Genomic DNA, 22,329 nt, shown 5'->3' on the forward strand with positions numbered 1-22,329 from the left:
ACTATTATTAAACATTCAAAAAAGTTCGCGCTATCACTTAAAATCATTTACAGCAACACTACTCCGGTTAATAAACATAAAATACCTAGAGACAAACCAAAGAAAGTCTGCAGCGCTAGATTAAAAGTAGTTTTTAAAAATCAGTATGCGACAACACCACAGAAAATGGATTAAATAGTCTTGATACTTGTGAAATTTCTACCATATTTACCGTCTATGAAAAAATTAAGCTGTATGCACAGCTTAATTTTTATGGTAAAATAAATTTCATTCCAACAATAGATGTCACTATTAATATGTAGACATATACTAATATTGATAAATAATATTGGGAGAATGTGACATTTGGCTTCATCAAAATTAATAAGCTTTTGTAATATCCGCGACGGCGGTAAATAGGTACAGAGGGCCTACCGCGAACACCGAAGTTCTCAATATGCGAGCATCTTTCTCTTTTACTCCCATTAAGGCGTAATTAGATTGACAGAGAAATTGCCCGCAATTTGCGAACTAGTTTTCGGAAAAACGAAATAAACCATTAAAACAATAAACATATATTAAAAATTAATTTTAGCTTTAACTAGTAGGTACCCATGCCGTGAGCATAAGCATGGAGGTTGTGGGTTCGAGCTCAAAACCCGGCTAGTACCAATGAGTTTCTCGAAATGTTAGAGGAAGTTCATAAGTATGCCTATACCTATTAGGTGTGTTCAATTTGCTGTGAAACCTTAGTCTAAACCAATATTATATTATCTAAGTAGGTACATATGGTGAAGTATTAAGAGGTTTCATTCCACTTACCCGTCATCAACTCCAAATTTTGTAAACATTGTCGTTTTTCAGCTTGAATCGCCTCGTGCTGACTTTTTACAAGTGTAAAATTATTCGTCATGCGGAAAAGTAACTCCCGCACGCCGGTTTTGTAAGGTTTCACCATGTTTATTCCGTTCATCACAAAACACAATGAATATTTAAACGATTTTGACAAACACATACCATAGTGCATGACGTTTACTGACTGCTTAAAAAACATTGCCATATGTAGTTTTTTAATTCGATGTCAAATTATTGCGCTGCAGACTTTCTTTGGTTTGTCTCTATAAAGTTTCTATGTCATTATTTATTTCTCTATCAGATAAATATTCAGTCAGCGAATTAATAAAACTCCTCGCCATATTTTCTGGCACATGAATGGTGAGTTGCGTCTATTGAATAATTAATAGAAAAGGGGCGACCAAATTTGTGGAGCCTGATCGAGTATTAAGTACATATCTGTCAAGCGAATAAAATAGGTATTCGTCAACCGTTTAAAAAAAACTTATAAAACAAAGTCCCCCACCGCGTCTGTCTGTCTGTATGTTCGCAATAAACTCAAAAACGACTGACCGGTTTTTATGCGGTTTTCACCTATCAATAGAGTGATTCTTGGGGAAGGTTTAAGTGTATATAAGTTGTTAAGGTTTACCCGTGCGAAGCCGGAGCGGGTCGCTAGTTAAATCATAATTTGAGTTGAGAAACAAAGTTATAAACATTGCAGGACCGGCTGATTTGAGCAAAGCGAGTACTGAACGGTCAACCAAAAATTAATTAACATACTTTGGCGCGCAACCCTCGACCGTTGCCCGGACGAGGTGCGGTGGCGCCGCGAGCTCACAGGTGGCCCGGCCCACCCCGCCTGCATAGGCCGGAGGGGTGCCAATATTAACTGGAACCAAAATTATTTTTCCTTCATCCCGTTATACCTATAACCTCTCTTCGCTCAACTAAGTATATTCCTGAAGGGAAATTATTCCAATTGCAGATTCGTAAATCGCAGGAAGGGTTCTAATCGTAAACTCATAAAAATTCATGTTCCTGTGAAAACACGCTATTTTTTTATTATAGATTCTAAAAGGGACACGCGATATCAAGGGGCCTACAGTATTAAATTGCCGGAATTATTCTGTTGTTGATATTAAATGCATTCCTATTTTAGAAGTCTCTGATCGCGTGCAACTGCGCCAGGCGCTACTTAAACAGAGGACGGCATAATATTAATTTTTTGGCCGTTTTCAAGGAATATTGTGCATTTTATTTGCAAATTGGGAGCCTTATTCTGCATGGATTATGGCAACTGATTATTGCAGTTAAGTTATTATTTTTGTACAACTAATTGGTTATTTAATTTTCTCAATAATCTAAGATTGCGCTTACATTTTATATTACTTCATTTTTCCACAGCTTTGGATTAGCTTTGCTTAATTTGAACCTGATATCACCACTAATAAAAACGGTCACGATAGACGAACAACGAAGTGATCCTGAAAAAGATACTTGTAACCTTTTGAGGACCGAAACATTAGAAAGTGAAATGCACATGAACCTTATGATATGAGGTTATATATTAATCCTAATCCTAATAAAGAACGTTTATTTACTTATAAATTGTTACAATCAGTACAATTGAGACGTCTATCATATAAAATGTTAGAGATTATAGACCCTACAGTACAGATGTAGTGCAGAATTGTTTTTCATCATATTTTCTCGAAAACGTTCGTATTTGTCATGCTACTTCAGATTCAGACAACCTCAGTACCTTTTGTACCGAGACTGACTGAAATAGCACGTTTTTTCAGGGAAACGTTCGTACGTTTTCGTGAAAAAACGATGAAAATAATTATGCACTACATTTCTGTCCGCAAGGTCTAAATACTATTCTCCTATCTGTGTAGAATTGTTTGATCATAACGAGACCCAGCGCGTTGATACGAGGGTCCCGGTTATTGCGGACACTTGTCATATAAACACAATGCGAGTGGGGGCACCAACGATGCTTTATTATTTTAATTATTGCACGTTCACGATGCGCTCTTTGTTAGACAACCGCGTCAGAGAGATTGCTTTAATGCGAAGTTGAATTAGTCACTCGCATGTGTTTGTTTTCATTCAACTGTAAAACAAAATAAAGTTCCTACACTGTAATCGAGTGTAGTGTTGTTAATTTTAGAAAGTTACGCAAGAACATCACGAATGCCTATTACCTAGAATTAGAAATTTGTTAAACAGTTAAGTTACAAGTTTTGTTTCAACTTTTAATCTGTTTTTGTACTTGCATACATGATTACTAGTAGTACTTAATTAGTTATACATTCAGCGCCTAATTAATTTGGGTCCCTACGTATGGAAGTATGAATGTAATAATAAATAAGTCGTACCTACATCAGTGCACCGGAAAGCTTTTGAACATAGATTTTCCCAAAAACTTTTTTGACAAAAACGAGTACTTAAAAAAATGAAACATCGATAAACCTATTACCAATCCGCGTCTTAAAGTCATTAATAAATAAATAAATAAATTATAATATGCAACAAAAAAGCAAATCAAATGCAAATCGACATGTAGGTATACTCTATTGTGTTTACTTTTATATTACGACCAAACAATAGCTATATACATAGTATATAGCTATACTCTTACGTCGTTGAAAACTGTGAAAATTATAGTGAAATTCCCAAAGGATTTCACGAGATTTTTTGCATGTTACCTAAGTAGTATAAATAAGTAAATACAGGACGTCTAGGTCGTGCAGCTTAGCTGCAGTATTATAACTGATAAGAAATATAAATATTGTACTGCAGCTGTCTTTCCTATTTTGCCATTAAAACAGACTAAAAGTTAAAAAAATTAAAATAACAACCCGGTCTTAACATTACATTGCGCACCAATCTCGTTATTAAAATAATCTAATATTCAACAAGTTTTGTTCGCAATGTAATGCTGCTGTTATACTAAAACGCATATAAGTAAATGCGTTTTAGTATAACAGCACAATGCACGAGGCGAGTTTGCTTTTAAGTTTTAACGATATGTTTTGTCAACAGCTGCGGTATGTTGACGCGACATGGGATTACTTGTAAATCAACGTAGATCGGGGTTAACTAAAGTTAGAAATGAAACTCTTCGTAGGCAAATCGTTCGTAGTGTAAGTAACCAAATGAGTAGGATACTTACAGAAAATCATGGAAATTTGACAACATAGATGCAGTAAAACAATTGAGCAAATAACTAGTCACAGGTGTTAAAATTACTAAACTAAACAATATTAGGTACGAGTACATAATACTTTCCTACTATTATTAACTATATAATGTAATATGCATATAAGCATAGATCATATATTATTTACTTATTTGCGAATACTTTCACTATCAGCGTGTCAGCGTCTTTCATGGATTTTCACCTTAACGCAACGCGGAGGGCGGGCGGCCGCATACTTTACTCGCTCGACTCCCGTTCTTCATAACGAAATTCTCCATTTTGATATTTTTATATTATATTTATAAACATCTCGTACCTGCATATTTCTAGCAGTAAATATGAAAATTTTTCGAATGTCTACGAGCATGGCTCTTGGATCTTGAGGGAACAAAGCTTCTTCGGTATTGAGATATTTCGGAGTTCGGAACGCTTCGAATTCACTTTTATATATTTTATTGTGTAAAATATTTTCGGATTTATCTTCGACCCTTGCGATTTGCGAGATTATTTACGTTTTTAACCATTCACTTATAAACTAAACAAACAGGAAAGTAAATGATTAAATTGTTGTCAATTGACGTACCTACTTTACCAATGCAAAGTAACCACAATAGGTACAAAATGGAAGTTTACAGTGTGAGCATCCGAAACGGTAAACAAACAAATCGTCTGACGTAAGAGGCTCAAGAGACGCTAGCACAAGCCATTATACGTCGGCCCTTGATGATTCAAGAATAATATGTGTTGGGATTATTACGTAAAACTAGAAATTATGAAATTAAAAAAAAAAGCTTTATAATTAGCACACAAGCTTTATTATTAGGTACGTGTATGTAAGTTAAGAGTATTTTTGGAAATCAGTACTAGTTTCGAACAGTACTTTTATAAAGGGTTTATCAATTTATATGTATAGCTAATAAAATATATGACATGAGTAATTCCTAACTTTGGACTTTCGAGTCCAATTACAATTTCCAGTTTCTTAGGGTAACTATTTAATAAAATATAACTTAGGTACGTTCAAATATGTGCACATAATAATGATGTAATCATACCTACCTATATTTACTCGAGTTTAGTTTTTATTAATTAAGGATAAAATGCATTCCGCATGTGCCATTTCATGTAGCTTATAAATATTTATAATTTTTATAAGCTAAACGATATACCTAAGGTATTATTTATACTTACAGCAAAACCTTGTGGGTTTTTAGGGTTCCGTAGCCAAATGGCAAAAAACGGAACCCTTATAGATTCGTCATGTCTGTCTGTCTGTCTGTCTGTCTGTCTGTCCGTCTGTCTGTCCGTCCGTATGTCACAGCCACTTTTCTCCGAAACTATAAGAACTATACTGTTGAAACTTGGTAAGTAGATGTATTCTGTGAACCGTATTAAGATTTTCACACAAAAATAGAAAAAAAAAACAATAAATTTTTGGGCTTCCCCATACTTCGAACTGAAACTCAAACATTTTTTTTTTCATCAAACCCATACGTGTGGGGTATCTATGGCTATTAGGTCTTCAAAAATGATATTGAGGTTTCTAATATCATTTTTTTTCTAAACTGAATAGTTTGCGCGAGAGACACTTCCAAAGTGGTAAAATGTGTGTCCCCCCCACCCCTGTAACTTCTAAAATAAGAGAATGATAAAACTAAAAAAAATATACGATGTACATTACCATGTAAACTTCCACCGAAAATTGGTTTGAACGAGATCTAGTAAGTAGTTTTTTTTTATACGTCTTAAATCGCCTAAATACGGAACCCTTCATGGGCGAGTCCGACTCGCACTTAGCCGCTTTTTTTTTCAATTAGGTATAAGGAACTTATTGTAGGTTTTCAATAAAGCGTCACTGCCATAAAGATCGCCCATATACTTAACAACAACTGTTAAATACCTTCTTTTTGGTAAAAAAAATCGTTTTAAAAATATCGTGTACTTTGTTTCAGCGAGCGGCGCGCTCGCAGCCGGCACCATTGCGTCTCCGTGGAGCACGCCGGCCGGCGCGCCCGACACCAACGGATCGGGCGGCGCCGATGCCAAGCACCTCGACGTTGGCGACGCGAGCGACGATGAAAAGGTAGGTACACATCCAGTGTATCAGCGAGCGCCATGAGCTCTATTTTTAACCTACTTCCTAATCTCAAAAGGAGGAGGTTATCAATTCGGTTGTGTTTTTTAATGTTTGTTAGGTACTCGATATTTCCGTTATTACGGTCCACTAAATTTTGAAAATTCTTTGTTTGTTTGTATGTATATGCATACAGATTGGTCCCGTTTTTTTCAAAACCCAGTTCGAATGATGGCATCCATGAGGAATATAGTGATTTTTGTGTTTTTATCAACAAATCAAGTATATACATTCAAAAAAGTGACATTTGCGGAAGTGGAACTGCTGATTATGATAAGAACGAAACTCTTCAACGACGCATAGATCACGTTTGGCGATTTGTCCTCTTCGTTATGTTTGTTAAGCATGTTAAGTTTTTAAGCCAAATTTTTGTCAAGCTTGAGTTCTGATGATAGTAGTTAGAGAAGTTGGATTTTTCCTTTTAATGATTATATTATCATTTAAAGGCCACACTATCTAATGCCGCGAACTGGACCCGTTCGAACGCAATGTATGCTTGCGTCCATGCCGCGGCCTAAGAGGCTTACAATTTTTTAAACGTGATATACGTACCAGTGATATGTATAAAATTTTCAGAATTGTGTTTTTATAAAACAAATTACCAAATTACTTTTTGGTACGGAAGACTGAAAATAGCGGCCGTTAAATCGATAATGGTAATAGTGTAGGAAATAATTCGCGCGTACAATATATTGTGGGATTTGTGGGGTCTCGAATGCCAACATCATCGCGGCATAGAATATATAAAGTCAATATTACGTTTCTTTGACCAAAGTACATATTAGTAATAAATAATAAAAGCTGTAAATTATCTGCGAAAGTTAGAGAGCCTGCAACTTCCAGCCAGCCTTGATTTTTTTATTTTATTTGACAAGATTAACCTCAGTAGTCTCACTCAATACCTAACTTACAGCTAACTTTTAATCGTTATTTTATTGCCTTAAGTATGTAATTAATTATGTAAACCTGTGTTGTGTACAATTAAGTGATTACTACTACTACTACTACTACTACTACTACTACTACTATTAATTATTAAATGTAACCAGTTAAATCAAATTGAATAAGCAATTCTAGGTAATAACGAAGCATCGTAAAATGATAGGCCAATATTAACTCGCCGTTTATAACAAACCAGAAACTACGTTTCGAGTGGTTTCAAGGAACCATGATTCACGATGTTTTCGTTGGTTGGGCCGAGTCGAAGGCGAAATGTTATTTTTATTTTCTTTTGAGAATAGAAGCATGCCATTAATTACAATGACGCACTCTTTGCCTTGCCGCTGCCGCGCGTCTGAATCAGTAAGCAATATCGACAGACATACAGTCGTACGTCTGGTCAATATATTAAAGCCGATTTCGTAATATCACGATAGGACATATTTTTTACAAACCTTCTAAACCAACATTGTTTATACTCTGTCAAGCAATTTCCGTCAGTAGAAAAGAGCGGCAAATTAAAAATGTAGGCGCAAAGAGTTATGGTCCCATAGAAAATTTAAATTTCGCGCTTTAATTTTTTACTGACAAACTTGTTTGACCGTCTATATATTTTTTACCCAGGACTTGTCAGCAGCTGATGCGGAGGGTGTATGGAGTCCCGACATCGAACAAAGTTTTCAAGAGGCACTCGCCATTTACCCCCCATGTGGAAGACGGAAGATTATTCTCTCGGATGAGGGCAAGATGTACGGTGAGTCCGGACATGCTAGAGGATTTTAGCAATTTTAATGGTGTATCTGAACCGTAGAGTTATTTCATACCTAAGTATCATCCCTTCCTCGCTTCTCATTCGTAATAGAGGTGTCGCAATACATTAAACGCTTCACATAGCCAATATGCCATTATTATAATGCGATATCAAGGCCGTTTCGCCCAAAGTGAACAATGGATATGGCACGAGACAAAAGCTAAGGTATTGATGTCAGCCGACAAAGCGGTTTGCGCAAAAAGATTCCGCGGAAAGACGTGCACAGACAATTATTATCTCTTTGATTGGACCACGTCTTCAATTCGAGGAAGCTGAATGTCGAAGTCAGATGGCCTCCATCATTTCCAACGATTCCGATTAGGAAGAAATTTTCAATTAATATTTCAGGTGATAACAACGTGCAAAATATTTAAACAATATGTGTAAAATGTAGATACATACCTAATTACATATTTCGATTTAAAATCGAATGAATTTAACAAAACTGTACCAATCACCAAATCATCATAATATTCAATCTTAAAAACAGATGCTCTCCTCTCAAATTGCAAAGACTAGGGTGAATTTTTTCACGTTACAATGTTAACTTAGGAAGCTCGTTAACAAGACGTGACGATCGCTACTTAAAACCTTTTCTCCCTTCATTAAATTAACTGTTAAAGGAAGTCTACTTTGAATGTACGTAAGATATCAGTTATTTACATAAATACATTTAACGGTTTTCTGAATACATCTCAAAACAGAATAGTAGATTTCAAGTTGCAAGAGAGTAGCGCAGGCTACTATTTCTTTGACAACACAGTGTCACGAACAATATAGAACGCAATTGACGTAGAACAATTAAAGGCAGCCACTGCCATTACACCGCCGGACGCACATTAAGTTCGCGCCAACATTACGTCCTGGTTTTAATTAAAGGACTGCCCGCTCAGTGCCGTCGCGGGGCCAAATGGAATTGCTAAACAAATTTGCCACAGAGACGATGTGTCCACCTTAAGTGATTTAATAGACGGAATGAAATGCAATGTTTATCACTAAACTCCGGAATAAAGTGTTTTATTATGGCCGGTTTGGTTTGTCTATTGCTCCTTTGATAATGTGAAGGTAAATGACGGCTTATTTATTTAGAAATGTATGGTCAGTAGGTAATATAAATAATAATAATTAACTCTTGAGGGTTCGCGCATATTACATAGCAAATTAAATAAATGTAATTTGGACTAGTCCCTAGTAATTTGAAAGAGCGTGTTGTATAATAATTGCGGACGCGCGTCGTCCGGACGATATATGACCACATTACTCGTGGACGTGTCCGCCCGAGCTTAATCTAGCGCTCTAAAAGAGCGTCACCCTTGTCCGGGCTTGTCTCTGCACTAGTGTTGAGTCGCTCACTCGTGAGGCACCTCATTTGTACCACTCATTTTGTTAATTTGTCGCAGTACTTCGTACCGCAAAAATGTCTTACTTCACTCCTCTATTCATTTTACTCATTTACTCGCGCGCATCACAAACACCTCTTGCCACACAAATCATTAACACACTTCAAATTTCAAAAAACGCTTATCCGTTCAAATTCACTCGCGAGTCTCGCGACCCTCAAAACTCATACACTCCTCAAAACTCGCAAGAGAGTCCCTGCCAGTCCCTGGATCGCGCGAGGCTTTAGGTGCTCGCCTGCTCGCCGACACTCAAAACTCAAATGTCTCAAATGAAGAAACGAGTAATGGTTCACACTGTCAACTGCCGAACTACAAACCTTATTGCAACGACAATAGGTCCACCGAGAAATGCGTTGAGTTTGTACCACTCACCGCCTCTCTGTGACATGAACCCCTCAAAAATCCTTTCAAAATAAAACAATGAATTAGAAATACCCAAAGAGGGAGTGAGACAGACACGCGACGTACTTCAATATCGCTTCGCGTCACCACCGAAAATACGTTAACAATTAAACACGAAAGACAACAAGCGTAAGCGCTGCAAGCTTTCATATATCTTACGCCTTTTTGATCCTAACTTACTTGTCAAAATGGCGCGAGAAATCAGTCACTAAAAGGAAGTTCGATGTGTTGCTTCTCTGTCGCACTTGTAAATTCGTAGGTAAGTGTGACAGGGACGCCACATGACGAACTTGGTTCGCGGTACGCGCTCTCAGACAGGCATTTACGAAGCTTGCTTAGAAACAGTAATCCTTTACCTCATCTCATTTGAAGTAAGACATTGTAACACCTCATTTTAGAAAATGAGATACTCATACAAACTCATTTTAAATTGATGTCCTACCCATCACTACTCTGCACCCACACCCTCGCACTTATTCTCATCGATGTAGGAACAAATCTTATCATCTATTCACTAAGATATACGAAAACGAGTTTTATTTTGTACAAGCGAGACACGTTTGACGTTCTATGCTACTAGATTATATTTGTACTTAAATATAAAAGTTGACAACTGTATAACACAAACTTACTTTCTGAGTCAAGTTACTCTTAGTAGAAAAGTTACGTTATGGATCAACATAACATACTTATACGGACTCGCTGCTTGTTGGGGTAAGTCAGGCGAAGCTCAGATAGTGCGTTATGTAGTCAGGAACAGTTTGCGTACTACGCCAGTACTCTGGCATCACTGCTTGCACGTTCGTGAGTTAAGACATTCAAAACCGCTCAATATCCTGGGAGTATGAAAGTTTCGTCGGCGCACGGTTTCACGTGGTCCGGGGGGCGGAGGACGAGGGGTTAGCCGGGAGGGCTAAACTATGCGAAGAATGCGCAATTAGTGAGCGAGCGAGCGTGTAAGGGGCCCGGCCGCGCCGCTAGGCGGCGAACGCAGTAAGAAAATATAAAGAAGGGGCGGGCCGCCCGCGCCCGTTGTTTAGCGCCCCGCCCGCCTTTGGGCATAACTCCCGATTGTCTCTTGAGAAATCCTCCTTAGACCCATCGCAACTCAACCCTTCCCGCGAGGATTTGCTTCGCATAGCTTCTGTTTGGGTCAGCGTGAAATTTTACCTCGACGCCCGTATTTCAGTACAAACTCTCAATACTTATTTTTCCTATTAAATATTTTATTGAAGGAAAGCTCATGCTGAAAACAATCGCGAAACCACTTTTTAAATACGACGTTAATGTGTTTCTGATGGATCTCCAATATCTCTTACGGAATAAATTACAGCTATAAAAGTTGATCGATACGGATTAGAAAAAAAAGAGAGCTTAAATTGTCAAATGACTTATGACTCAATTAGAAACGCGGTAGAAGACACGATTATTATTGGGAAACAGTACATTTTCTCAGAGAATACTTAATATTCATAGGTGCAGAGCGCACACGCACGATTTCATCCGCGCGAAGTGCGCGAGAGCGTGGCCGCGTCGCGCTGGCAATGGACCAAATTAGCCAACTAACGAAGTAATAAATAATGATCTCTTGTTTTTTCTATTCACTGTGGAATAGAAACGTTTCGAGTTGATCCTTCTGCACGGGGGTATTTATAGAGGGATGCACACGACGTTTCGGGTGAAAGCACTCTTAATGCCCGATTCGCGGGCAGGGATCTCACTAAGTGGAAGTTACACTTACAACGAATAACATACGGCGTGTTTATTCTCCTTACTAATTCGTGTTAATAGCAATTTGTTAGAGTAGCCCTGCATACTAATTTTAGCTTAACACCCGCCGTGAACATTTTATGATGGTGCCATAATTTCGTAGTAATTTCAAGAATGTTTGCTTTAATAGACATTCTAAAACTTTGTTTACTTCTATAAATGGGCCTGAGGTTGTGATGCTTAATTAATAAAATAGTGTTTTACATATTTAACAACATTAAATGGTGTTGTCTCTGATTATTCAAAACCTACATGAATCTATAATCATGGTTTCTAAATGATGTAAATAATTAAAACTACTTATAAATAGGTAAGGTATTATTTCTTACTTCAAAACATATAGAAAAGTATTTCAGAATATTTTTACTCTTACTACTATAAAGAAAGACGACAAAATGTATTTTGTAACTTTACGCGTTATACTCGTAAGGTTAATCGAACAGAGAGTAGTTTTGTAATGACAAAACGGAATAATATTTTACACAGTGTCAATACGTGCATATTGTTAGTAATAATTCAACTCGATATTTTTCATAACTGACCGTCATAGTTAACCGCACCAATTTCGGCACATATGTATTCCGTGTTCTATTCGCCTCAACGAGCCAGCAAGGGGTTAATTAAATTCGCACCAGCCGCCTCTCGTCGCCGTCGCATTCCCCGAATTCAATGAGATTTCAATTTACTTTGGCCCGTGCGAGTCTGCCTTTATATTGTCCATGAATTAATACACTATTGTCCAAATTAAAACTGTGACCCGAGGTTACATGTCAGATTTCAGTGTCAATTGTTTGAATGTGGATTAATGAGTTCGTTATTATTTTCCTAACTTGTGATATTAGGAATAAATCTTTAGATATATATCTATAGAAATTAAAAAGTGGCAATATTGTAGTGTCATACCGTTTTCTTAGATTGATTTGAAAGGGACCACACAGTTGCCACTTTTTAATTTCTACAATTTCTTGTCGGACTGTACAAGTTGTTTTTATTAAATTAATATTAATGAACATATATTTTAACTAATACTGGATAAAAGATTTAAGTATATAAACTATTGATGAAATCAATCATGATTTTGCTTAAAAAGTACGAGATTACCTTATTGGCAATTTTTATTGAACTCCAACTTTAGGCAATGATACTAATGAATCATTTAAATTATTCAATGAAGTTAATCGCTAATAGTTAACTATCTCAGTGTTATCGTTTGTATTAGACAGTAGATTGTTTATGATAAAATTAATATGAACATATTAACCGTTTTAAGAATTCCGTGCCCAGGAAATTGCACGTCGGTCTCTCTGTTTCTGTTTAGCCGTCTGTCAACGAGATGTATCTCAAAAATCTCTTTAGGTAGACATTAATTGATATTTTCATAGGTACTTTATTATACCGCTATGACATCAAAAAATTAAATAATAAATATAAACTGAACCTCATCAAAAAAACGTGATAAGTACCTAATTCGGTTTTGAGGCCTGTCGGTCAGCCAGCTTTATGTCATATCATAACTCGTAGAAGTCGTAGATAGCTAAAATGTAAAGTGACTTTTAGGGTTTTATTCTTAACAACAAATAAAAATAAAATAATATAAAATATCAAAGGGGAGTAGAGAGAAACGTATTGTTTGTTGTAAAAACATTAATGAAGAAACTTGTCAAATAATTAAAGTTAACGGTGTATAATGTATAAGATAACCTGATTAAAACTATTCTGCATATGTGGAAAAATTACAAAAAAAACCAATTGAAGCATGGGTCGGCCCTAAGTTTTAGTTTTAATGTTCTCCAATAAAATAGGGAGTCCTCTTACTCTAACACAATTTAAATTGTTATATAAACCCTTAATTAAAATAAACGAATTCCGTGGCCTCGCTTTTAGTCAAACCTCCCTGCATTCCAGCCCGACTACAGTTTCAATGATTGAAAATAGCTATTCAAAATATTTTGAAAATTGTTTCATAACGGATCGACTGCGAGGCTGCGCCGGCATTGCATTGTACAGTATGCGTTTTAACTGTTCAGCTATGCGAGATATTTCACGGGTTATTTCAATTGGCGTAACTTGTATTTATAACAAATGGAATATAAAAACCTTGCTAATTCCGATATTTCATTGATATATTTTGTCCAATACAATATTTATTTTAGTATAAGTAGGCAATTAGAATGATTTATAAAACTACAGAAAATAAATGCAAATTTTAATTGGTTTTCAGGCCGAAATGAGCTGATAGCGAGATATATAAAATTAAGAACAGGAAAAACACGCACAAGAAAGCAGGTGTCATCACATATACAGGTGCTAGCTAGGCGGAAACTTCGTGAAATACAGGCTAAACTTAAAGTGGTAAGTAGTACCTATGTTTTAAAATATAAAATGTATTTGTGACCATTAAGTCTGATGACTATTTTAATGGAATATAACGACGTCCAGGATGGTGGTATGATGAAAGAAAAGGCCATGCAGTCAATGAGCACCCTCTCTAGCGCACAGATCGTGGCGGGTCTGCCACATCCAGCGTACCATCATACGGTACTGGGCTTCAAAAGGCATGCCATGCCTGTTGTGTTATACGGCAAATTTAATGAGCATTTTAGAGCGGGTTGCACCACGCCAATCAAAGATCTGATTAACGTTAGCAGCTGTCATCTCGTATAGTCTGTTCGGAAAGAAAACTCTTGGAATGTATTGGGCCCCACACATTCCACGACTCTTCTCTTTCCGCACACTCTATAAAGCAACAAAACTATAATAAAAATAGATTAAAAACTACGATTACAAACGGTTTGGTGCAACTGGCCCTTAAACATGATGCTTTTTAAATTCGGAATATTAATCCAATGTGCACGTGTTTCGAATATGATTACGTATTTGGTATATTGAAAGTTAATACTTATAACAATAATGCTTTTCGCCGTCATTATTAAAACGTATAATATAGGTAATTGAGTACGTAATAATAATCATACCACAATATAATCAATTCGTATTTAAAGCTACTAATAAAATAATAGACTTTAATATTTTGTCACTCTCTGTCCCTCTCCTTCTTACTTGCGTTGTCCCAGCATTTTGCCACGGGCACACATTTTACTAAAGAAGCTAGGGGTAAAAATCTGCCACTGTGTGAAGGAGAAAACATGACGCTTAGCAGTGTGTAGTTTTTGTTGCTATTAAGTGTCCACTAACAATACTTAATAATATTCCAAAACGAAATTGAAAATTATTTTACATATCTATACCTACCTACATATTTACTAGTCATAGTTCGGCCCAATACTTAGTAATAAATTTTAATTAATAACTGGTCCATTATCTACGTATTTTTACATTAATTTTGTATTCTAATTAGCCAACGATTGTAGGCTTTATTTGAAATAACATGTTCGGCTGAACATAACATAGATTAGAAAGCTTTCGTTTTATTTAACAAAAGTATCAAGAAGAAATACTTAAAATATAAATTTGTTTTATGTTTCAGCAATTTTGGCAACCAGGTTTACAAGCTGGAACTTCACAAGAGTAAGTATTGAAATTTAAATTTATAACAACTATAATATATTGGCATTTTTAAAGTTGTACCCCAACAAATGTTCATAAGTTATAGCCCATATCTTTGATGAATTAACAAAGCTACGATATAAAGCATCTTAGGTTACTTAACTCTCGATTTTCGTCTCGTCTTTTATTAAGAATATATCCATTAAAATCCAAAGCGTCGGCTACCTCATGCATCACGGTAAAGGTATAGCTCAACAAGTATAGTATACTATATACCCTTAGATATTTGTAAAAGCATGGCTAGCTAGCCCTACCTTTCTAATATGTAATATAACTTGAAAATAATACCTGACGAACGTCCATTTCAGCGTGAAGCCGTTCCCGGGTGCTGGCTACAAGGGCGTGCCCGGTGTCGGCAGCGTCGGCGTGCCGGGCGGCACCGACGTCGCACCGCCGCCGCCCTGGGAGGGTCGCGCCATCGCCACGCACAAGCTGCGGCTCGTGGAGTTCTCGGCCTTCGTGGAACACCCGAGGGACCCGGATACGGTTGGTTACTAATTAAAATACAAATACAAATGCGAAGCTACTACACTAAGCGAAGCACTGAGCCAAATAGCTACCACTTAACCCGGTGAGATACTTTTGTGGTGGTTTTCTACCTCTAGTAAGAGGTGGCTAATTTACGGCTAAGTATAACTTCATTTTTTACTTACATAGTTTAAGTCGCACATGTTAAATATTGAAACCTTACCATAGCCGTTATTCAACCACAATAACTAGTCACAAAATGTCTCGGTTAAGTGGTAGAACTTTAGCTAAGAATTTTTAAAGCTTGGAACTGAAAAAGTTGGGATTTCGTGCAAAACCCAACAATCACGTTGGAAAGCGAAGCGGTAAGCCGACTAAATATGTAATTGCAAGGTTTTTAAATCGTTGACTGCCACAGAGACAACATAATTTACAAAACTACAAAATGTGCTTCATTCAAGTTGACCTAGCAACAAGCTCTTTCGAATATATTATCAGAAGTTTGGCCAGCGTAGAACACTTAAGGAATCCAAACTCCGTTAATGATATATGCAAATTTATGTACTAACTACATACTTAATTCAATCAAATAACTAACTAAGCTAACTAATTAGAAACTTCTCAAGCCGACTATTTCCGTTTAAATGCGCCTTCAGACTAAAAAGTAGAACAGCGCTTGATCAAAATACAAATGCGAGCGAGATGCATACTGAAATACTATGAAATCAAGATCCTATTTTTAATTCGGATTTCTCTCTTGAAAGTCCAATACGATCTATAGCTGTAGATCGATTACATGCAATAATTAGAATTAATCAAAAAACTTCGTAAAGGGGCCCGCTGATTACCAGTCCGCCGGACGATATCGGCCTGTCAGTTGTTCGGAACTGTCAACTTTTTGTTCTAACTGACAGGCCGATATCGTCAGGCGGACTGTTAATCAGTGGGCCCCTTTAGTATATCTTCTTCGAGAAGATAACTAAAGCAGTTTTATGAAATATATAGGAATTATTTTAGTTAATGGTCACTCAAAATAAGCACAAAATAATTTTTTTTTTTTCTTCCTGGCGTTGTCCCGGCATTTTGCCTCGGCTCATGGGAGCCTGGGGTCCGCTTGGCAACTAACCCCAGTAATTGGCGTGGGCACTAGTTTTACGAAAGCGACTGCCATCTGACCTTCCAACCCAGAGGGTAAACTAGACCCATATTGGGATTAGTCCGGTTTCCTCACGATGTTTTCCTTCACCGAAAAGCGACTGGTAAATATCAAATGATATTTCGTACGTAAGTTCCGAAAAACTCATTGGTACGAGCCGGGGTTCGAACCCGCGACCTCCGGATTGCAAGTCGCACGCTCTTACCGCTAGGCCACCAGCGCTTAAACAAAATAAATTAACATGCGATTTTTTTTATCCTTTTACAGTATCCGCCGAGTACAACGCTATCACAACATCTATTCGTTCACATAGGTGGTTCAGTTACATACGCCGATCCACTATTAGAGGTAAGGAATCCTAATTACATTATACATATATTGTTGTTCTATTGTTTACGCCCATTTTTATACAGATTTTGATAGAATAATTTACTGAGCGAGCGAAGCGAATTGAAGGTCTTATTATGGGGCACGCCTGTCAGCTAGCTAGCTAACAATAAAATTCGTTTGTTCCACAATATCCTTAATCATTTATTTCTGATTTTTATGAAATTTGGTACGGTTATAGTTAAGATAAATAAAGCTTTTTACATAAGCACTCTTCACTCCACATATAACTAAAAGGGAAAAAATGATGTAAAATTCAACGTGTGGCACATCATTCAATAGGTAATTAGAAATAATATTAGGGTTTAGTAAACAATTTTGGAAACAATCATTCCGAAAGTCCAAAATTATGTTTTGTATCGTATGAAGGTACGGGACCCTGTATTATGTCCTTCGCCGCCTTTTTTTAAATGGGGAATGTTCGGGGTGTTCTACTGGTATAAATAAATGTATCGTAATGGATACTAATAAGTAAAATTTGTTTTCAGTCGGTAGATGTGCAACAAATAAATGATAAGTTCCCTGAGAAGAAAGGCGGCTTGAAAGAACTCTACGAGAAGGGACCTCGGAACGCTTTCTTCTTGGTCAAGTTCTGGGCGGATCTAAACACAAATAACTTAGACGATCCCGGAGCGTTTTATGGCGTAACTAGTGTGTAAGTATATCAACTCCAAATTTATATCTGAAATTTGTGATGATATCGAAACGTGATTAAATTAAGCATAAAGGTACTTACAATTAACTCTAACCATTTACTCGGGTTTATCTTTTGTATGTACGATCGATTTACATTACCTACATACGATCTACGATGGTAATATTTACAGTGACAATTTTAAGGCAATTCGTATTTGATATTTGTAAAATAACGTACGATTAGGAAACCCATATTTAAGAACCTTAATAACCCATACCTAAGAGAAGATAAAATATAATTCGATTAATACGTACTTAATAATGACCATAAGTATACTAAATATTAAATAATGTATACCTACGCCAATGCGTTTTAGTAACTTGTACAAACAAGAAGTGTTTTACCTGCAGATTCATGTAAAATAGCAACTATAATTCATCAGTTCATGTATAATTCCAGGTATGAAAGCAACGAAAACATGACCATCACGTGTAGCACAAAAGTGTGTTCATTCGGGAAGCAAGTAGTCGAAAAAGTGGAGACGGAGTACGCGCGGTTCGAGGGGGGGAGGTTCGTGTACCGCATCCACCGCTCGCCGATGTGCGAGTACATGGTCAACTTCATACACAAGCTCAAGCATCTACCTGAAAAATACATGATGAATAGCGTGTTAGAGAACTTCACTATTCTTCAGGTAACAATTTAAATTATTCTAGAATAAGCTTTTATCGCTGATTGTATTTTTCTTTCAATACTCATTGAGACAATTCTAACAGACCTAAACACAATGAGGTTGCGTTGTTTTATCGCAGAGTCCCATAGTATTGCATTATCACCCAACTTACATTCAAGAAACAATGTTGCCAGGCTGAAAAGTGGTGCCGTTTCCACCACCAGCCTCTTAAATTTTCCTCTTCCAATTGTCATACATTCTTACGTCGAAAAAAGTAAGCCCTTTCCACAAATCGGACTTATTTGAGTCTATAGTTCCTGGTCTATTTGAACCACTTACTTTGTCCTAACAATTTGCCTACATCACATTTTTCTGTTGTCCACAGGTGGTGTCAAATAGAGATACTCAAGAGACATTGTTATGTGCCGCGTTTGTGTTTGAAGTGTCGAACAGTGAACACGGAGCGCAGCACCACATCTACAGGCTCGTGAAAGACTGAACCACGCACCCATCCCTCCTTCCCTCCGCCTGTCCGTAGCTATCATTCCCTCGGCACACCAACTTCTAAATATGGACCTCACAAATCTTCACCCATACAAAGGTCCAAGTGCTTACTTATCTCCGACAAAACCTTATATCCGTTTGTTACATAAAACATAACGTCTGCTACGAAACTGTAGTCATTAACTAGAGTGATAAAATAGAAAAACTATGTAGCCCGAGCTGACTTGAACCCGAAGCCCATTAATTGAAATTCGCTCTTTTTATACTACGCCTAGTCCGTACTAAAATCGTTTATTAATATATAGGTTCTCGTAACAGAAACATCTGCTACTCTAACTCTATTTTTATTAAGGGTAAATAAAACTAAGCCTTTGGTGAATTACTTCCACAAGAAAAGCTCAGGAGTAGACAAGAACCAGATCAATAATAAATTTCTTCATATCGCTGTATGCACTGCTTTCAAAGGGTTTTATGACCCAACTGGGACTTGAACCCGCAACATTGGCTCTACTGGAACTAAATGCTCTTAACAAATATTCGACCTATCAGGCGCACTGCAATGGCTACGGAACCTGAAATTCAGTGGTGATAGCAGAGAACTCAATAGCTCATTAATTAGTAAAGATCAATGGTGACAAAGTCTGACTCTCGGGCCACATAGTAATTATTATTTTCCAGTTTTATTAAAAACTTTATACTTACCTATGATTTGACAGATCTAGAAGAAAATATATCTGTAATTTGATAGTGTTGCAATCGTAACATAGTAAATTGTGATCTGAAAATAACGCTACAATATTTTTGTAACTAAATGTTTATTGTATAGCTCAATTTAAATAGTTATATTTTAATGTTTCGGTACCTAATCTCTTTGTTCATTTAGGTAGTCGCAACATGACGTTTGGCGTCTTATTCAGATTATCTTTTCAAGTTTTAATTGTAAATAGTGTTAGAGTGGCTATTCCCACAGATTCGGTAAAACTTTATATTACAATTGCGACATTACAGCTCATACTATATACAAAAAAAACTAGAATTGACTCGTCAAGCGTTATAATAAAACACTGACATTTTTCCTACAAATCAAAATAATTGCAACAAAAGGTAGTCAAATACTTAATTTCCCTTGGGTCTCAAAACTATATGTCAAGAGTTACATTATATTATAACTATTTTACATAATTCTTAAAATTTAAAACAATATCGTTCAGTAGACGCGTGTAAAATAATATCAAATAAGAAGATAGAATTGAATACACACAGTGCCTCTATAATTATGTTACATTAACATAAATTACTTGAGCATATTTAGTCTTTTCACTGTGTTTAATAAACGTATTGCAAAAATTTATGGAAAATATATTAGAACAGTGGAAAGATTAAAACTTAGTGTAGGATACCATGAATCATTCATAGGTTTCATATGTAAGAATTATTAAGAAGTGTCTAGTAAATTAAAGACAAAAAGTTTTAACCAGTTGTTAAGCACTGTTGTGGTACAATGTTGTGTTGATTAAAATAACCGATAGGTTAAATCAACCTAAATGTGGCGAATGGTTCTATTTATCTTTTTTTTCACTAACCTGATGAATATTCTGTTATTTAGTTTCTTAAGCAAATGCCTTTTCAAACGAGAGAAATCACTTTTACCCCTTCCCATTTTTTTCCGAACATAGGTTGTTCATAGTATGAATGTATGAACTTCATACAATATGAACGTCTGTTTTCTATAATTCCTACACTTTTCATGGTTTTCCTTTTTTCAGTAAGTGAACTCAGATTTGTGCATTGTTTTTTGCTTGCCACACTGAATCTTTACCGGAGCGATAAATTACACACACTCAATATATTCGTGATTTACATTGAAAGACGCGTCATCAACTTGTATTATATATTTTTTGAAATACCTGAGATCTATACTTATATACTTATGTCTAACTTTATCTTTCCGTGCATGATCACTTTGGATACTTTGATATAGGAGCACGAATCCCTTGGCAGCTAGGTTGAAAGCAATACTATATCATATTAGCACCCACTTCCAGTGACATCATGTCTTTAATCAATTATTATCTGTCTAATTTACCGCAGCAACCTAGGCATCTCGCTTTCAACTCTCAAAGTACAAATAAGTGTTGACACGTTACTCGAAACAACCTGCCGATTATACAATAAGTATTTACGTGGCAATGATTTGATCTCTCTTTTAGTCAAATATTTTAAGGGTCCTCCAACAGCGCAACGGCGTGCGCACATTTAAGTTTAAACTGCGTTAAGGTTTATGTGCATTAAATAGTTTTAGTTTCAAGACATGAGGTAGGCAAATATTATCTTAGATAATAACAATAAGAGATTTTTGTATTTATTTGATATAGTTATATTAGATAATTGTAAAGTGAATAGTTTTAAGTTTTTTTTTATATGGCGATGGTCGTTTCCGATTGTAAAACTAATGTCATATTTGGTACTTAAAAAAATATCTTAATTTTGGTTGCAATTTCGACTTGATTTCATTAATGTAGGTATCAAGAAATCGGCCTTTTATTGGCGTGTGAAAAACAGATCTAATTTGTTGTGATATTATACATTTCTATGGTTCATTTTACTCAAATGAGATTAAATGCTGTGTAAACAAAATTGTCATTGGTAGTTTACATTTTTTAATTTACTTTATAGATGGAAATAATGTGTAAATTCATTATGTAAATAGGTATACCTTTAGTGCATTTCGTTCCGCTAGTGTTCTAAGCGATCTTCGCTTTTAAAAGTCTTTCATATCGACAATCTGCCATATCAAACTAAAAATATAAAAGATTTAGTCGGCAGCGTTGCAGACAATCATTTGCTTTTCGTTATAAGATTATGCAATAGTATTTTTCTTGAGAAATAATATTTTCTTTTGATATGTTTAGTAGTAGGTAAATGATTTTCTACAAGACCAGCCGACTTTGTGTACAGTATTTTAAAGATAATATTACGTTAAAGATTTGTATGAAAATTTAATTATATTGTCTTCATAAAAGCGGAGTTTTTATTTCATAATTCCAAATGGATAGTGCTATGGTTATTGATAACCGAAGCAGTTGAAAACTTTCGGAAGAGTTCTTATATTTTACCAGACTTGTATCTACTAGTAAAATTGGCTATACATACAAATAAATCACGCAATTGATAAATGGTTTGAAAAAAATATTGGATATCAGGACATAATGGTGATCATGTGGAGTAATTCGAGAAATAAAGTTCAGCTCGATGTACTTACATACTGAAACGTATGTACTTACTTCTGAAGATCATAAGGATCCTAAAAACGGCATAATTTTTTTAGTACGCTATTTCATAATCTGTAGAGTGGCTCGAAAGATAGTACAATACTGGAAACTAGAGCTCTCTCTGTAACACCCTGAATAGAATGTTCAGATGTCTGAAAATAATGGCGACAGGAGTAAAAATATAATAA

The 22,329-nt window shown here is 36.0% G+C and overlaps 1 protein-coding gene across 2 annotated transcripts in view; it reads left to right on the forward strand.

Annotated features, from left to right (window-relative positions):
* LOC134662788 (protein scalloped) overlaps positions 1-19,119 on the forward strand; it is a 73,192-nt gene extending 54,073 nt beyond the window's left edge. Inside the window, exons 3-12 of one of the 2 annotated variants that reach the window (XM_063519089.1) lie at positions 5,974-6,104; positions 7,719-7,848; positions 13,699-13,829; positions 13,917-14,015; positions 14,965-15,005; positions 15,353-15,530; positions 16,936-17,016; positions 17,544-17,710; positions 18,152-18,386; positions 18,751-19,119. In XM_063519089.1, the coding sequence (XP_063375159.1) occupies positions 5,974-6,104; positions 7,719-7,848; positions 13,699-13,829; positions 13,917-14,015; positions 14,965-15,005; positions 15,353-15,530; positions 16,936-17,016; positions 17,544-17,710; positions 18,152-18,386; positions 18,751-18,864 (1,307 nt within the window). In that variant the 3' untranslated portion in view covers positions 18,865-19,119. The remainder of the gene's footprint in view (positions 1-5,973; positions 6,105-7,718; positions 7,849-13,698; positions 13,830-13,916; positions 14,016-14,964; positions 15,006-15,352; positions 15,531-16,935; positions 17,017-17,543; positions 17,711-18,151; positions 18,387-18,750) is intronic. The other variant, XM_063519090.1, reaches the window with a different exon arrangement.
* Positions 19,120-22,329: the final 3,210 nt, after the last annotated feature.

Source organism: Cydia amplana, chromosome 3, assembly GCF_948474715.1.
Source record: "Cydia amplana chromosome 3, ilCydAmpl1.1, whole genome shotgun sequence".
NCBI classification, from domain to species: Eukaryota; Metazoa; Arthropoda; class Insecta; order Lepidoptera; family Tortricidae; genus Cydia; species Cydia amplana.